The 17,347-nt window shown below is 39.6% G+C and overlaps 1 protein-coding gene across 5 annotated transcripts in view; it reads left to right on the top strand.

The window, feature by feature from the left end:
• The window catches only part of dab2ipb (DAB2 interacting protein b), a 302,663-nt gene that overhangs the window by 263,566 nt on the left and 21,750 nt on the right, over positions 1–17,347 (top strand). For all 5 annotated transcript variants that reach the window (XM_060912758.1, XM_060912759.1, XM_060912757.1 and 2 more), the window contains 4 exons: positions 2,356–2,500; positions 13,539–13,683; positions 15,224–15,460; positions 15,683–15,884. In XM_060912758.1, the coding sequence (XP_060768741.1) occupies positions 2,356–2,500; positions 13,539–13,683; positions 15,224–15,460; positions 15,683–15,884 (729 nt within the window). The remainder of the gene's footprint in view (positions 1–2,355; positions 2,501–13,538; positions 13,684–15,223; positions 15,461–15,682; positions 15,885–17,347) is intronic.

The raw sequence follows: 17,347 nt of genomic DNA, 5'->3' as shown, positions 1-17,347 counted from the left end.
ATAAACATTGTCGCAAAGCAGCCTTCGACACCCATGACCCTGTCACCGGTTCGCTGGTTGTCCTTCCTTGGACCACTTTTGGTAGGTACTAAGTACTGCATACTGGGAACACCCCACAAGATGTACCATTTTGGAGATGCTCAGACCCAGTCATCTAGCCATCACAATTTGGCCCTTGTCAAATCAAAGTCACTCAGATCCTTACACTTGCCCATTTTATCTCCTTCCAATACATCTACTTCAAGAACTGACTGTTCTCTTGCTGCCTAATATATCCCACCCCTTGATAGGTGCCACTGTAATGAGATAATCAATGTTATTCACTTCACCTGTCTGTGTTTTGAATTTTATGGCTGATCGGTGTATACTGGAAAATGTTGAAGTAAGAAGGTCCTGGATTCGAACCTCGTGGCTGGCTGGTGCCTTTCTGTGTGGAGTTTGCATGTTCTCCCTGTGCCTCCATGGATTTTCTCTGGGTGATTCGGTCAACTGGTTACTCTAAATTGCCCATATACAGTATGCAAATGTGAGTGTGAATGGTTGTTTGTCTCTGTGTTAACTCTGCTATAGATTGGTGACCTGTTCAGGGTGAACTGAACCCCACGTCTCACACAAAGTCAGGTGGGATTGGCTCCAACTTTGCCCATGACCCCGATGGATAGATGGCAAATCTGTACCATCATATTTATTTTTTGGAGCTAATACAGATTGTTTTTTTTTTTTATTCTTGTATTTCCAATCAACAGAAGTCAAAATGTTCTAAATATTGATTCTAAATCTTTTTTGGTTTCAAAAGCAATTATTCTTCTTTTATTACATTTCTTATTATACTCATTATTTCTATTTATTTTATTATGCATTAAATGAGGCCTATTCAGTTTAAACGATGAGTCAGTTTGGTTTGTCGCCATAATACGGTATATATTTAAATGAATGAGAACAGCGTAGAAGACTGTGTGGGACAGACGTTATCTGGAAAGCAGAAATGCTGACGAAATGCTGCTCACTTCGACCTCCTCCTGTGGATACTCTCCGAAACATCAATATTGTGCTTGCAGAATCTTACAGCAAAAATCCTGACTCAAGGCCTTCAGGTTTAATATATTAGTCATACATGTACATAATTAACACAAACCTGCAGAGAGAGTGTGTGTGTGTGTGTGTGTGTGTGTGTGTGTGTGTGTGTGTGTGTGTGTGTGTGTGTGTGTGTGTGATTTTTCACCAGTGGCTCATACATACAGATAAATGTAAAATACTGCACACGTAATAAATGAATTCAAATCCTCATGGTCATATTTTCCTTGATTCTTTTGTTTGTGAGTGTTTTGTGAATGTTGATGCTTGACTGCTTGGATCAGTGCATACATCCTGTCTAAAAAAAAGTTCCTCGAAATAAACTCCTGATTGGTTCCTTGCTGGGTCGGTTTGATTAGAGCGGATCTGTACATCAGCGCTAAAGCTCATTCCCTTTTTTCTTCCTTTCCTGCTTTTGTTTTAATGATAATCTATATTTGCATAATGCCAGTGTCGATGCAACACGGCTTGCTTCAGCAAAACCGGTTTTCTTGACTCTTGGTTACTTTAGATTTGCAGAGAAACAGTGTGATTAATTACAAATTAACCCTAGAATCATATCAAGAGGGTGTCATGGCATTATGTGACATGACAGTGAAGGTATTAGGAGCGTCACTAGTTGTTACGCCATACTGTTTCCTTTTGTTTATTTCATGTGCCGCAATTTGTCCCCCATCTTCCCCAATTCTCTCATTCTGGTTTCTCCAATTCCCATTCCTCCATCGCACAAGAGCTACCGCTACCCATGGCTTCACCCATTACTCAGAGAAACATAAATGGCATTTAGCAGATGCTCTTATCCTGAGTGATGGACAATACAACCAGAGCATCCTGGGGAGCAGTTGGGACCTTGCTCAAGGGCACTTCAGACATTCCTGCTGGTCCAGGGAATTGAACTGGTGACCTTTTGGTCCCAAAGCTGCTTCTGTAACCTTTAGGCCATGGTTTCCCCCATATGTAGTCAGATCTGCTCTCTAAGTTCCCGGTCATGGATGGCTGTCTCATGATGTCAAATTCATGATCTCCCAACAACACTATTTTCTCTGTACAAATTTAATCGGACTACAATCATGCATAATTTTGTTACACCCATCAAAGTTATATTTATTATTGAGGTCTCATGATAAGCTGCACTGCTGAAGAAATGACTGTGATAACTAAACTAAGAACAGGAACTGACTCAGATGTTCCACAGCACTTACAAATAGATAAAACACTGGCACGGGTTGTTTCTAAACATGCATTTGAATGGACTCGTTTGTTGCTTGTCTGTTCATCCAGGACTTCCTGACGGATCTGATGATGTCTGAGGTGGACAGATGTGGAGAGAACGAGCACTTGATCTTTCGCGAGAACACACTGGGCACCAAAGCCATCGAGGAGTACCTCAAACTTGTGGGACAGAAATATCTACAGGACGCACTGGGTAAGTAAGACCTGCAAATCATGTAACAGAATAAGGAACTTGCAACCAGATGTCACAGTGTTTGGTAGTTCATGGAAATAGTACAGTCATTGAAATAGCAGTGCTTGGGAATGTTCGGTTCAATTAGATTAGATTAGATTCAACTTTATTGTCATTGCACATGTCACAGGTACAAGGCAACGAAGTGCATAGCAGTTACTTGATTAGTAACAAACATTTATGGAAGGAGTCTCCAGTGTCAGTGATTTGTAACAGTCAAGTCGAGGGTGAAGTTTTGATGGTGAGCTTTGAGATCGTTTTCAGAAGTTGTTTTCGTGTTATAACCTAAGAGACAACATTAAAAGAAAAGAAAACCTATTTTTAAAATACAGTTATGAAGATAGATTATGATATAAACTACCGATTCATGTGAATAATTGAAAATAAGGAGCTCACACAATTAAGATGCCCATCTACAAAAGTCAGTTTCTATGCAGAATGGATGATTTCATGGAGGCCGCCATTGAAAATATTTTAACCAATCAGAAAAATCCCCCCGATCGTTTCCGACAATGCTCTGACGTCATTTGGGAGCAAAACAGATACAAATACACATCATAAAACTGGGTTTGGAATTTTTGTCAAAAAAGCCTCGGTACTGACTGACTAAAACAATTCTATAAATATTATTCACTTGTGTGGAACTAATTGACATGATAATGCTTGTTTATCATGATCATCATCGTTATTTGTTTCATTGTCTGAAATATTTGAGGAAATCAGTGAAGAAATGTCGCTGGCGCTATGGTCCATTTTGTCGACTACAGCCGTGTATTGTGAGTGACGTCACACTTTACGGAAACCATTCGGAGTTCTTTTAGGTATACAGGAATTTGTTTGTGGAATAGCTGACCTTGATCAATGCAATCTAGTCAAACACATGATAATTTTAAGAAACAGGTGAAACAGTTTTTATGAAGTAAATTCCAAACCCAGTTTTATGATGTGTATATAACTAATTTTTAATAATTTTGATGCTGTTTCTGTAATCTAGTTGTACTCTGTGATACAGTGGTGCTTGAAAGTTTGTGAACCCTTTAGAATTTTCTATATTTCTGCATAAATAGGACCTAAAATATCATCAGATTTTCACACAAGTCCTAAAAGTAGATAAAGAGAACCCAGTTAAACAAATGAGACAAAAATATTACACTTGGTCATTTATTTATTGAGGAAAATGATCCAATATTACATGTCTGTGAGTGGCAAAAGTATGTGAACCTCTAGGATTAGCAGTTAATTTGAAGGTGAAATTAGAGTCAGGTGTTTTCAATCAATGGGATGACAGGCTTGCTCATTGGGGATCGATTAGGGATAAAATTAGCTCATGTTTTAAGTTGTTCAAATTCTGTAAAGCTGCTTTGCGACAATGTTTATTGTTAAAAGCGCTATACAAAAACTTGACTTGACAATCAGGTGTGAGTGAGCACCTTGTTTTATTTAAAGAACAGGGATCTATCAAAGTCTGATCTTCACAACACATGTTTGTGGAAGTGTATCATGGCACGAACAAAGGAGATTTCTGAGGACCTCAGAAAAAGCGTTGTTGATGCACATCAGGCTGGAAAAGGTTACAAAACCATCTCGAAAGAGTTTGGACTCCACCAATCCACAGTCAGACAGACTGCGTACAAATGGAGGAAATTCAAGACCATTGTTACCCTCCCCAGGAGTGGTCGACCAACAAAGATCACTCCAAGAGCAAGGCGTGTAATTGTTGGTGAGATCACAAAGGACCCCAGGGTAACTTCTAAGCAACTGAAGGCCTCTCTCACATTGGCTAATGTTAATGTTCATGAGTCCACCATCAGGAGAACACTGAACAACAATGGTGTGCATGGCAGGGTTGCAAGGAGAAAGCCACTGCTCTCCAAAGAGAACATTGCTGCTTGTCTACAGTTTGCTAAAGATCACGTGGACAAGCCAGAAGGCTATTGGAAAAATGTTTTGTGGACGGATGAGACCAAAATAGAACTTTTTGGCTTAAATGAGAAGCGTTATGTTTGGAGAAAGGAAAACACTGCATTCATGTATAAGAACCTTATCCCATCTGTGAAACATGGTGGTGGTAGTATCATGGTTTGGACCTGTTTTGCTGCATCTGGGCCAGGACGGCTTGAATTATGCCAGCGAATTCTAAAGGAAAATGTCAGGAAATCTGTCTATGAACTGAATCTCAAGAGAAGGTGGGTCATGCAGCAAGACAACAACCCTAAGCACACAAGTCGTTCTACCAAAGAATGGTTAAAGAAGAATAAAGTTAATGTTTTGGAATGGTCAAGTCAAAGTCCTGACCTTAATCCAATCGAAATGTTGTGGAAGGACCTGAAGCGAGCAGTTCATGTGAGGAAACCCACCAACAACCCAGAGTTGAAGCTGTTCTGTACAGAGGAATGGGCTAAAATTCCTCCAAGCCGGTGTGCAGGACTGATCAACAGTTACCGCAAACGTTTAGTTGCAATTATTGCTGCACAAGGGGGTCACACCAGATACTGAAAGGAAATGTTCACATACTTTTGCCACTTACAGATATATAATACTGGATCATTTTCCTCAGTAAATAAATGACCAAGTATAATATTTTTTGTCTCATTTGTTTAACTGGGTTTCCTTTATCTACTTTTAGGACTTGTGTGAAAATCTGATGAGGTTTTAGGTCATATTTATGCAAAAATATAGAAAATTCTAAAGGGTTCACAAACTTTCAAGCACCACTGGATACTGTATCTTTTACATGTATGAATTTTACCAAATAAATCCATACCATACCTACCAGCAGCTTGGGTGTTTCTGGCAATATTTCTGCCTCTTTTCCGTGCAAGTGCATCCTCAGATAATGTTCACGTGAATCCTGTATAGTAAAGCAGTGTTTGTTTACCCCCTTTCTGCGTTGCCGCGGGGGTTCGACTGTCTACTACGGTAATTACGGTAGGCCAGCCTGGGGACATCTTGATGAGGAAGTTTTTCATGAATGAGTCGAGAGCATGCTAAGTGTGCTGAGTAGTATAACGCATAGTTTCAGCCTCGTTTTACAGGTAAAGAGTTGGGGTTTGTCCGTAAGTCAGGGTTGCATCTCATTAATACACTATTTCAGATGTATCATGAAAAAATCGACATTGTCACCTTAGTAGACCTTTCGCTTTGCCCTTTCAGTACTGAAGAGCGACACTCAGCCTTGTGCCCAAATGACGTCACACATTGCCCTTCCCACAGGCAACATGGCAGCCTACTGGTGGCATTAGAGCAGCGATACAAATACGCTCACAACTTTCTTATAAATGGTCAAACATGCCTGAAACTTTTCTTACAGGCTCTCAATATTACAAGCTACCAAGCCATGCATGTATTTACTTTGCATTTTCTATTCCGGCGGCACAGTGGTGTAGTGGTTAGCGCTGTCGCCTCACAGCAAGAAGGTCCTGGGTTCGAGCCCCGGGGCCGGCGAGGGCCCTTCTGTGTGGAGTTTGCATGTTCTCCCCGTGTCCGCGTGGGTTTCCTCCGGGTGCTCCGGTTTCCCCCACAGTCCAAAGACATGCAGGTTAGGTTGACTGGTGACTCTAAATTGACCGTAGGTGTGAATGTGAGTGTGAATGGTTGTCTATGTGTCAGCCCTGTGATGACCTGGCGACTTGTCCAGGGTGTACCCCGCCTTTCGCCCGTAGTCAGCTGGGATAGGCTCCAGCTTGCCTGCGACCCTGTAGAAGGATAAAGCGGCTAGAGATAATGAGATATGAGATTTTCTATTCCTTTAAATGTAATTCTAAATGGATAAATGTTCGATAATCAATTACAGATTTTTTTAATTGTTAATAAATTGCTGTTGCATAAACAGGGAATGAAAAACTTAAGGACATGCTGTTGGCAGAAAAGCATGAACTCGGTGGAATAAATTGCCTAAACAACTTTATATGAGCCTTCAGGAACTTCACATTTTCACTTGGTGTTTTTGTTCTTGAAAAAGTAGGTGACCTTGTTTGAAAAAATCTTGGAACTGAGACAAGATGCATCTGAAAATAAGACTGTTCTGGACACCAATATCAATACCATGGTATAATATTCATGGTATAACTAGTTCAGCGTTCCTGATCAGGGTGTATTGTGTACGTAGTCATAATCAGCACATAATCAGGACATTCAGTGTGATCAGTGTAGACAGTATTCCTGGGTCATTAGTAATAGTTCTCCATAGATCTGTTGTGAACTAAAGCTAATTGAAATTTTCTTCCATGTTGTGAGTAGACTGTCGATTTTTGCTTTCTCTACATTCGCGCACACACACACACATACATACATACATACATACATACTGGTAGATGACCTTCTCTCTCCCATAAGCCCCATGTGAATGAATGCCTTTGCAATCCAGAAATGTAAAAAAAAAAGAACCTTATTGGTGACTTATCTGCAAATAATACAGTTGTAAGAGGAGGAGGAGAGAGTGAGAAAGAGAGAGAGAAATCCAGAGCCAGTGTGTGTATATCTCCCTTTAGGTTTCCATTAGGACCACATTTGGCAACGCTGAATAATGTAGAGCTGTTTTTCTCTGATTAATGCGACTTGTGAAGCTCAGCTGAATTATTGAACAGCTCGCTCCTCGAGATTGACTGAGAGCCAGAGAAAGGGTGCCACAAGGACAGGACCTAAATATGTCTTCTTGTTGTGTGTGTGTGTGTGTGTTCTGATTACTTGAAAGGAAGAACTTTTTTAACGTGTGGATGATTGAAACAGCGGCCGAGGCAGATGAAATCATTAGAACGATCAGCACCAGATGAGTCACTGTGGCTGAGCATCAGCTATGTGACACTCATCAATCCTAGTACACACACTGCGTCGTGGCTTCTTGGAGTTATACAGTACGAATCGAGCAGAGTGGTGCCGGGTCTGCATAGTTAACCTGCTTTATACAGCGCATACAACAAATATGTAGCCAGGAATTAGTTCGTACCATCTGCCATCATACCTTTCCACGCTGATGGACAGTCAGTTTAAAGCAGTTTTGAGGAAAATATAAAACATAAATTATCTTCAAATCACTTACGAATGTCATGATAATGATTTCTGTTGCTCCTGAAACTATTCAAATGTTTTTGATGTATCTTTACACAACTCTGTGCACAAAGTCCCAAATTACAGTCATATTTTTATTTTGAGCCATACTCCAATGGACACATAGCTTCTTAAATAAATAAATAAATAAATAAATAAATAAATAAATTCACCTCTCGAAGATAAACTTCATATCTTCATGTAAGGGTAGTATCTCACTGGGCTGCGACTAGCTGGAGACACAGCAATTGCGATAAAATATGTGAATTAGCAACAATTTTCACTTGGAATCACACTGAATTGATATTTGCATATTTTATCGCAATTGTTGTGTCTCCAACGAGTCGCAGGCTGTTGCAGCCCAGTGAGATACACTCGCACTTCCTGTCTCACGGAAACTGACTTGAGATAATGAGATGAGATGAGATGAGATGTTCAAAATGTCAGCGACGGAGGAGCAACACTTTGCGACTCGTGCGAGGAAATTGAGAAGCCCCGCGAATGTTTCAAGACACTTTTGAAACTCTCTCGCGAATGACGTTCACAATTTGTCGCAAGCTGTCGCAGCCCAGTGAGATACTGGCTTAACTGTGTAATATCCTATGTATATACAGTGGATATAAAAAGTGTACACACCCTGTTAAAATTATAGGTTTTTCTGATGTAAAAAAAAAAAAGAGAGAGACCACGATAAATCATTTCAAAACTTTTCCCACCTTTAATGTGATCTATAACCTGCACAATTCAATTGAAAAACAAACAAATCTGTTAGGGGGGAAAACGTCCGTCCATCCATCCATCCATCCATCCATCCATCCATCCATCCATTATCTGTAGCCGCTTATCCTGTTCTACAGGGTCGCAGGCAAGCTGGAGCCTATCCCAGCTGACTATGGGTGAGAGGCGGGGTACACCCTGGACAAGTCGCCAGGTCATCGCTGGGCTGACGGAAAAACAAAAAATAAACTATATTATATATAACGCCCTTAAACTAAAAAGTATTAATATAAGGGTGTGCACACTTATGCAACCAGCTTATTGTATGTTTTTAATTTTTTATGTTTTTCCCTGTCAGCCCCGCGATAACCTGGCGACTTGTCCAGGGTGTACCCGCCTCTCACCCATAGTCAGCTGGGATAGGCTCCAGCTTGCCTGCGACCCTGTAAAACAGGATAAGCGGCTACAGATAATGGATGGATGGATGGATGTTTCCCCCTAACAGATTTATTTGTCTTTCAATTGAATTGTACAGGTTATAGGTCACATTAAAGGTGGGAAAAGTTTTGAAATTAATTATTGTGGTTTCATTTTTTAATATCATAAAAACCTATCATTTTAACGGGGTGTGTACACTTTTTATATCCACTATATCTCATCTCATTATCTCTAGCCGTTTTATCCTGTTCTACAGGGTCGCAGGCAAGCTGGAGCCTATCCCAGCTGACTACGGGCGAAAGGCGGGGTACACCCTGGACAAGTCGCCAGGTCATCACAGGGCTGACACATAGACACAGACATATCCACTGTATACTCAGGATATTCCTCCTCATTTGACATATCAACAACACCAACAGCAAGTGTTGCCAAGTAAACCAAACCTCGCCCGGTAGCACTTATGATGAATATGAAGGAAGATGTCGCAAAAAAAAAAATAGGTACCCTATGGGTCCGTGTGGCTACTGCTTATAAATAAAATAGTTTTCTGATCCCATGTCCATACAATAAATATAGCTTATATATTTATTCTCTGAGGCAGTAGCCACAAAACTGAAGCGTAATCCAAAAATGAACAGTTTAAACATCACAGAAGTAAAATATACCAAGTGTCTATACTTTATATTATTCTACTCTTACCTCTTACAGTTTTCGAAACTGAAACCTCCGAACCGAGGCTGACGTACACACAGTGTCGCCATGACCGAAACTCTTATTTCCCAGAAAAGGCCCGGCGCTAGAGCTCAGTGGAACGCATTTTCCCTCTGTAATAAGCATAAACATGTCTGAAAGCGATTTCTTTAGTCTAGTCCATTTATTTCGAATGGTGAACCGAATTGTATACACTCACCGGCTATTTTAATCAGAACACGTGTATGCGCATGCACAGTACACGATCGTTACACTCTTACATTCTTACAGCACGATAACGTAGTGGCTAGCACCTCTATATGAGACAGTAGCCACAACAAAAATGATTTTGACCTTTTTGGTGACCTCAAAATGTTGGAGGTTCTATTTGAGACCAATGCCCATCTATCCTGAAAGTTTCATGAATATTGATCCAGGCATTTTCCCGTAATATCTCGTCTCATCTCATTATCTCTAGCCCCTTTATCCTGTTCTACAGGGTCACAGGCAAGCTGGAGCCTATCCCAGCTGACTACGGGCAATAGGCGGGGTACACCCTGGACAAGTCGCCAGGTCATCACAGGGCTGACACATAGACACAGACAACCATTCACACTCACATTCACACCTACGGTCAATTTAGAGTCACCAGTTAACCTAACCTGCATGTCTTTGGACTGTGGGGGAAACCGGAGCACCCGGAGGAAACCCACGCGGACACGGGGAGAACATGCAAACTCCACACAGAAAGGCCCTCGCCGGCCATGGGGCTCGAACCCGGACCTTCTTGCTGTGAGGCGACAGCGCTAACCACTACACCACCGTGCCGCCCTCCCGTAATATTGTTAACAACAAAAAAAACAACAACGAAGAAACAAACAAACCCGACCGAAAACAATACCTTGCCCCCTGGTGGACTCCGTCCCATGTGAGGTAAAAATAGGTCCCCTATGGGTACACGTAGCTACTGCTTATAAATAAAATTGTTTTCTGATCCCATGTCCATACAGTAAATATAGCGTATATAATGTACATTGTTATCAATTCTACTCGCCTCATCTCTTGTACGTAAGCGTCACCAAGCTGTGAGCATCGTCAGGGCTTGGAGTATTTTAGTTACCAATTTCGTTTACTCTGTTTTGTTCAGAATACAGTACTGTGAACTCTTATCTATTTTCAGAATACTAAGAAAGAAAGCACTTGTTCATGAATTGTCTTAGAAGCATTATTTAGTACTAATGAGCACATTTTGTTTCACAAGTGTAGTGTACAGACTCTAAAATTTTTTAAAAATTAATAAAAAAATTAAAGCGATTAGCAGAAGTTTGATATCGGCTTCTCAATAGATCTACCAAAAAGCTAAAAAAAAAAAAAACTTTCATTTGACTTTTCAGAAGGACCAAACAAAAGCTGTGATAATCAAACGGTCAATTTTCTTAAAATAAACCCCACTTACTTGATATCGAATCAGTCGCCTTGGCGAACCACGAGGTGAATTTCGTTTATCTTTTTATCTGCCGATTATTTTCCGATACTACGAAGTTATAACAAGGTTTCTCTGATTTTGTTTCTGGTTCTGATTGGTTCTGAAGTTTATCAAGAAGTAGAACGGGGAATTGAACTTCATCAGGATAAGTGCTGATTGGTTACGAAGTTTTACTCTTGTTACAGTCATTCTTACAACATGATGACGTAGTGGCTACTGCCTCGGTTCGCTTCTATGAGGCAGTAGCCACAAAAATATGATTTTATATTACTCACTGGCCACTTTATTAGGTACACCCCTACACCTGCTGTTTGATGCCGTTCTCTAATCAGCCGATCCCTTGACAGCAGCACAGTGCATCAAATCATGCAGATATAAATCAAGAGCTTCAGTTATTGTTCACTTCAAATATCAGAATGGGAGAAATTGTAATCTCAAAGTGTGACTTTCGTTCACTGTGGCGTGGGTGTTGGTTTGAGCCAGATGGACTGGTTTGAGTATTTCAGAATCTCCTGGGGTTTCCACAAACAACAGTCTTTTGAGTTTACACAGAATGGTGCGAAATAAACCCCAAAAAACCATTGAGTTGAGTGAGTGACAGTTCTGTGCGTGGAAACAAACACTTTGTTGATAAGAGAGGTCAGGGGAAAATGGCCAGACTGGTTCGAGCTTTTTGCCAGGAAGGATATAGTAACTCGTAGCAACTCTTTACAACCATGGTGAGCAGAAAAGCATCTCTGCATGCAACAGCAGAAGATCACATTGGGTTCCGCTCCTGCAGCCAAGAACTGGGATCTTACGCTACGTTCACACTGCAAGGCTTAATGCTCAATTCAGATTTTTTTGTGAAATCCGATTTTTTTGTGAGGTCGTTCACATTAACAAATATATGCGACTTGTATGTGATCCTCAGTATGAACGAAAAGCGACCTAAAAGTGTTCCGCATGCGCATTGCAGGATACGACGACGTCACACGCAGTGAGCATGGCCAGTGTTTACGGAAGTAAAACCGCCCGGTTGCGGTATGACCCATCCAATCTAACTTGAATAGCTGTATCCCCCCAAATGGAAATCAGCTCCCTAACCTCTGCGTCCTTCCATTGAGAAGATTCAGAACCTTCACAGCCCGAAGCGTCCCTCGCATTGATGTCATGCGCAGGGGCGCGGATACGTTTTTTGAACTGGGGGGGGGACAAAAAACTGGGGGGGACAAAGCTGCCAGCAAACCAACCCCAACCCCGATATGCCTGTCAAACTTGTTGTGGGTTACTATAGCAACCAAGCTCGAGCTCGCAACCTGTGCAGTTTGCGCAGCTCAACCAACCGAATATCAGTCTTTGTTTTATGTGAGTTGTTACAACTATGTATGTACTGCTGTGCACCTCAATAAACCGAATGGTAATTAGTCTTTTGATTTTTCCGTGAGGTTTGCCTTATGCAAAGAAAGACAGCATAGATGTTTTTTCCTCCCTATAAGTGGGGGGGACCGAACGAGGTGAATTTAAATCTGGGACTCGTCCCACCCTCTATCTGCGCCCGTCATTATGCGCCATGTTGTTGTAACTTTTTTTGAGAGACCCGCCGCCTACTTCAGCGCAGAATAGTGACGTTTGTGGCTTGTTGATGACGTGTAAGTCGGATGAATGCGACCTGGCGGTTCAGACTGAAGTCGCATATGAAAAGAGCGGATAGGGATCGGAATTAGGACCACATATCCAAACGGCCTGGGTCGGATTTGAAAAAATCGGATCTGTGTCGTTCATATTGTCAATAAAAGATCGGATACAGGTCACATATGGGCGAAAAGATCGGATTTGAGTCACTTCAGCCTGCAGTGTGAACATAGCCTTAGAGTCAAGAACAAGGTCCTATTAAAGAGGCCAGTGAGTGTGTGCTCAAAAGTTAACGTATGATTGTCAATGAGCAAAAAGTGAATTACACTGCTAGAAGGTGCGTCTTTTCATCCCTAAATCGCAATGATTTAAAATGGTTCTGTTCGAGTAAATGAGCAGACATTTTACCAGCATTCTAGTCACGTTCTGATCTGGTGACGCATCAAAGAGGACAGCTTCGGTTTTTGTGTTCCTCTCAGCATTGTCCTTGGCTTGCTTGTTAGAGGACTGGTTTTGGGGTTATATAATAAAATGTATTATTATTATTACTATTAGAATAACTTTATTATGGTTAGCTTTACAGTGTCTGTCATTTAGTCATTATTTCATGCTCTTTTTCTAAATTTATACGTCTTCAAAATCAATCTCATGAAGGCAGAATTGGACCATAAAAACCATATGTGCCAGCTGGAAGGAAATACTCAGTGTTTCAGTTACAGTGCACTGCTTTTATATTTTAAGAAGTAGGGAATGAGGCACAATGACTCACTTTACTCTTTCACAAAGGAAAATCAATGTCGAAGATCAATTGTCTCTAATGAAAGAATTAAACAAACAGTTAGAGCCCCCCCTCGTGGTCAAAGTAAATTAGTGACCCATAAAATTAGTCTAATAAATTTATACTCAGGATATTTTCTCTTTGAGATATTATTGTTTTTCAGTCCTGGAAACAACTGGCAAGGTAATTTGTTTCCTCTTTTTCACTTTGCTCTCAATTTCTTTCAATAGGGGAGTTTATAAAAGCGCTGTACGAGTCAGATGAAAATTGTGAAGTGGACCCTTCAAAATGTTCAGCCAGCGACCTTCCTGAACACCAAAGCAACCTGAAGATGTGCTGTGAGCTCGCCTTCTGCAAAATCATCAACTCCTACTGGTAAGTAGAAGAAAGGCGAGAAACTGCAGGTTTTCCTTATTTAAAAAAAAAAACCTACTTAATTATTCACTCACAGATGGTTATTATTTACAAAAAGCAGTAACACTGAGAACACTGTGTTTTAGGAGCATCAGTGTTACCATGTGAACAGAATACAGTATACATACAGCACCAGTCTGACATGAGGAGATTCTTGATGTGTGTGCGGGGTTTTTTGTTGTTGTTGTTGTTTGTTTGTTTTGTTTTTGAGCATTTTAACCTAAAGGCTTAGACTTACACTTGAAATCTATTTCAAGTTAAATATAAATAGCATGAATGATGCTTATTGATATTTTTAGGAAACACTTATGAACAGTAAACACTTTCCAAACACATTTAAACCTTAAACATTTGCAAAACACTTTGAAGCTCTAAATATTTACCAAACATTTTAAACCCTAAATATTTACGAAACCATTTAAACCCTAAATATTTACAAAACCATTTAAATCCTAAATATTTACAAAAAAACCTTTTAAACTCTAAATATTTACAAAATGTTACACCTTAAACATTTACAAAACATTTTAAATCTTAAATATTTACAAAACAGTTTAAACCCTAAATATTTACAAAACATTTTGAACCCTAAATATTTACAAAACAATTTAAATCTTAAACATCTTCCAAACACATTTAAACCTTAAACATTTACAAAACAGTTTAAACCCTAAATATTTACAAAAAAAACTTTTAAACTCTAAATATTTACAAAACATTTTAAACCTTAAATATTTACAAAACATTTTAAACCTTAAATATTTACAAAACATTTTAAATCCTAAATATTTACAAAACATTTTAAACCCTAAATATTTACAAAACACTTTTCAACTCTAAATATTTACAAAACATTTTAAATCCTAAATATTTACCAAACATTTTAAACCCTAAATATTTATGAAACACTTTAAACCCTAAATATTTACAAAACATTTTAAACCCTAAATATTTACAAAACACTTTTCAACTCTAAATATTTACAAAACATTTTAAATCCTAAATATTTACCAAACATTTTAAACCCTAAATATTTATGAAACACTTTAAACCCTAAATATTTACAAAACATTTTAAACTTTAAATATTTACAAAACATTTTCATCCATATATTTATTGACAAAATGTTTTATACCCTAAACATTTATGAAACATTTTGAAACCCAAACAGTTACAAAGCTTTTTACACCTTAAATTTTTAGCAAACATTCTAAACCCTAAACATTTAGAAACTACTTTAAACCCTAAAAATGTAATAAACATTTTAAAACATTTTAAATAATCTGTGAAACCTTACTAAAGGTTTACTAACTATTTTAAAACCTTAAACAGTGAGTAAACTCTCCATAAGCACTAAACATTGAGTCAACATTTTTAAACCCAAAACACTTAGTAAACACTGTTGTACTGTTGCAAGTGTACTCCTGTTACTGAAACTGGTTACTCAGATTTCTGACCATCCCAAACAGCTACTTACTGTAATTTCTGATTTCTTTTCCAGTGTTTTCCCACGAGAACTGAAAGAAGTGTTCGCATCATGGAGGCAGGAATGCAGTAATCGTGGGCGTCCAGACATCAGCGAACGTCTGATCAGTGCCTCGTTGTTTTTGCGTTTCTTGTGTCCGGCCATCATGTCTCCATCCCTGTTTAACCTGACGCAGGAATATCCAGATGAACGCACGGCTCGTACACTCACACTCATCGCGAAGGTCACACAGAACCTCGCCAACTTCACCAAGTGTGTACTGCTCTTATACTGATATTATTAGCTGCATGAAAATAGTCTTTTCACCATTTAGCAATGGATGTCCTGGGCTGTCTCTTGATTTTATAGCTATAAACATTTCAATATGTTCTAAATATCAAATATATCTTTTCTTCACATGAAAAATTAGCAGTATTTACGATACAAATATTATATGTCATGTTTATACTTACTCATGTTAACCTTGTCTGCAAGGTTCGGCAATAAGGAGGAGTACATGTCCTTCATGAACCAGTTTTTGGAGCATGAATGGACCAACATGCAACGCTTCCTACTTGAGATCTCCAACCCTGAGACTATCTCCAACACAGCCGGTTTTGAAGGCTACATCGACCTTGGCCGTGAGCTCTCCACGCTGCACTCCTTACTAGCTGAGGTCGTGTCTCAAATGGATCAGGTGGGCCCTGTTCGTCTCTTGCTTGAGCAGAAGCAGAGGTGGACAAAGTACTCAACTTCATTACTTAAGTCAAAGTACAGATCCCACTGGTCAAATATTACTCCGATACAAGTGAAAGTTGTCCAGTCTAATTTTTACTTAAGTTAAAGTACTGAAGTACTTGCTTTTAAAAATACTTAAGTATTAAAAGTACATTTTCTGTCAATGCATTGTTGTATTATTGACACAACGCTTATAATACCTCATGCCTCTGAAGCAACCACCTACTGGATTATTTTGTGAATTCACAAAATGAACGCATGCTGTGCCATCATGGTGGTTTAACGTTAAGCTAGCTAGTCAGTGAAGTTCCACCTGACATGCTAGCAAACTCTTTTCAAACTCGAAATCATATTGGGTAGCTAACGTTACTAGAAAAGAAAGATTTCTACATTGTTTATTTGGCAAGATGATGCTAAAACACATTTCTGAAAGGACTTCAGATAAGTTAACATTATTCATGTTAGCGTAACTCCATTTTTACATGCTAACTAAGAGTGTCCAAGTTAACTAGCTATGTGTTAACCTTAGCCATGGACAAGGCGACGGCAACTTGGCGGGCAAATCCATAGAAAGTCATTTGGCTAACCAGACTGCATAGCTACGTTTGCAACGTTATCGCCAGCTCTAAAGCACAGACAACTTCATTGCAAGCTTTCTTTTGGAATAAAACATTTACATCCCTCAATATGCTTCCGCAGGTTGGACGGCGAGTTTTTGGACGCTGTGATGCGGTTCATTTTCAGCAAACAAAACAAACACTTAAAATGAAACGAATCTTTAATCCTTTCAGAAAACTGAATCATGGGTTCTAGGTATGGCCACGAGTGCGTGCATTCCCCAGAAGAACCGCCTCCTTCCATTCTGCCATCCATCAACTGCTCATGTTCAAATAATGCTACTGAGAAATCACTGAACTTGATTTTATCGAGTCTATGGACATGAAATGACCCTAGTGATTACTGATAGGCTGTCTCAGTGTCACCTGCGGAAAAATCAATCGCGTTTTAGAAAAGAAAAGAAAAAACATCCACTTTCAAAGCTGCTTCATAGTAACGAGTAACGAGGACTTTAATAGAAATGTAGTGGAGTAAAAAGTATGATATTTGTCTTTCAAATATAGTGAAGTTAATGTTCTAAGTTTCCAAAAAAATAATACTTTAGTAAAGTACAGATACTCAAAAAGTATACCTCTTGAGAAGACTGAGGTCTTTTGACGTGTGCAGGACACTGCTTAGGACTTTTTATGACTCTGTGGTAGCATCAGTGATTTTCTACGCTGTGGTCTGCTGGGGCTGTGGAAGTTCAAAGAGGGACAGGAAGAAACTTAATAAACTGGTCAGAAGGGCTGGCTCAGTCTTGGACTGTCCTCTCGACTCCATTGAGGTGGTGGGTGAGAGGAGGATGTTAGCCAAGCTGACCTC

This window comes from Neoarius graeffei, chromosome 28 (genome assembly GCF_027579695.1).
Source record: "Neoarius graeffei isolate fNeoGra1 chromosome 28, fNeoGra1.pri, whole genome shotgun sequence".
NCBI lineage: Eukaryota > Metazoa > Chordata > Actinopteri > Siluriformes > Ariidae > Neoarius > Neoarius graeffei.
Note: the sequence above shows the minus strand (reverse complement) of the source record. Positions and strands in the feature narration are given on the sequence as shown.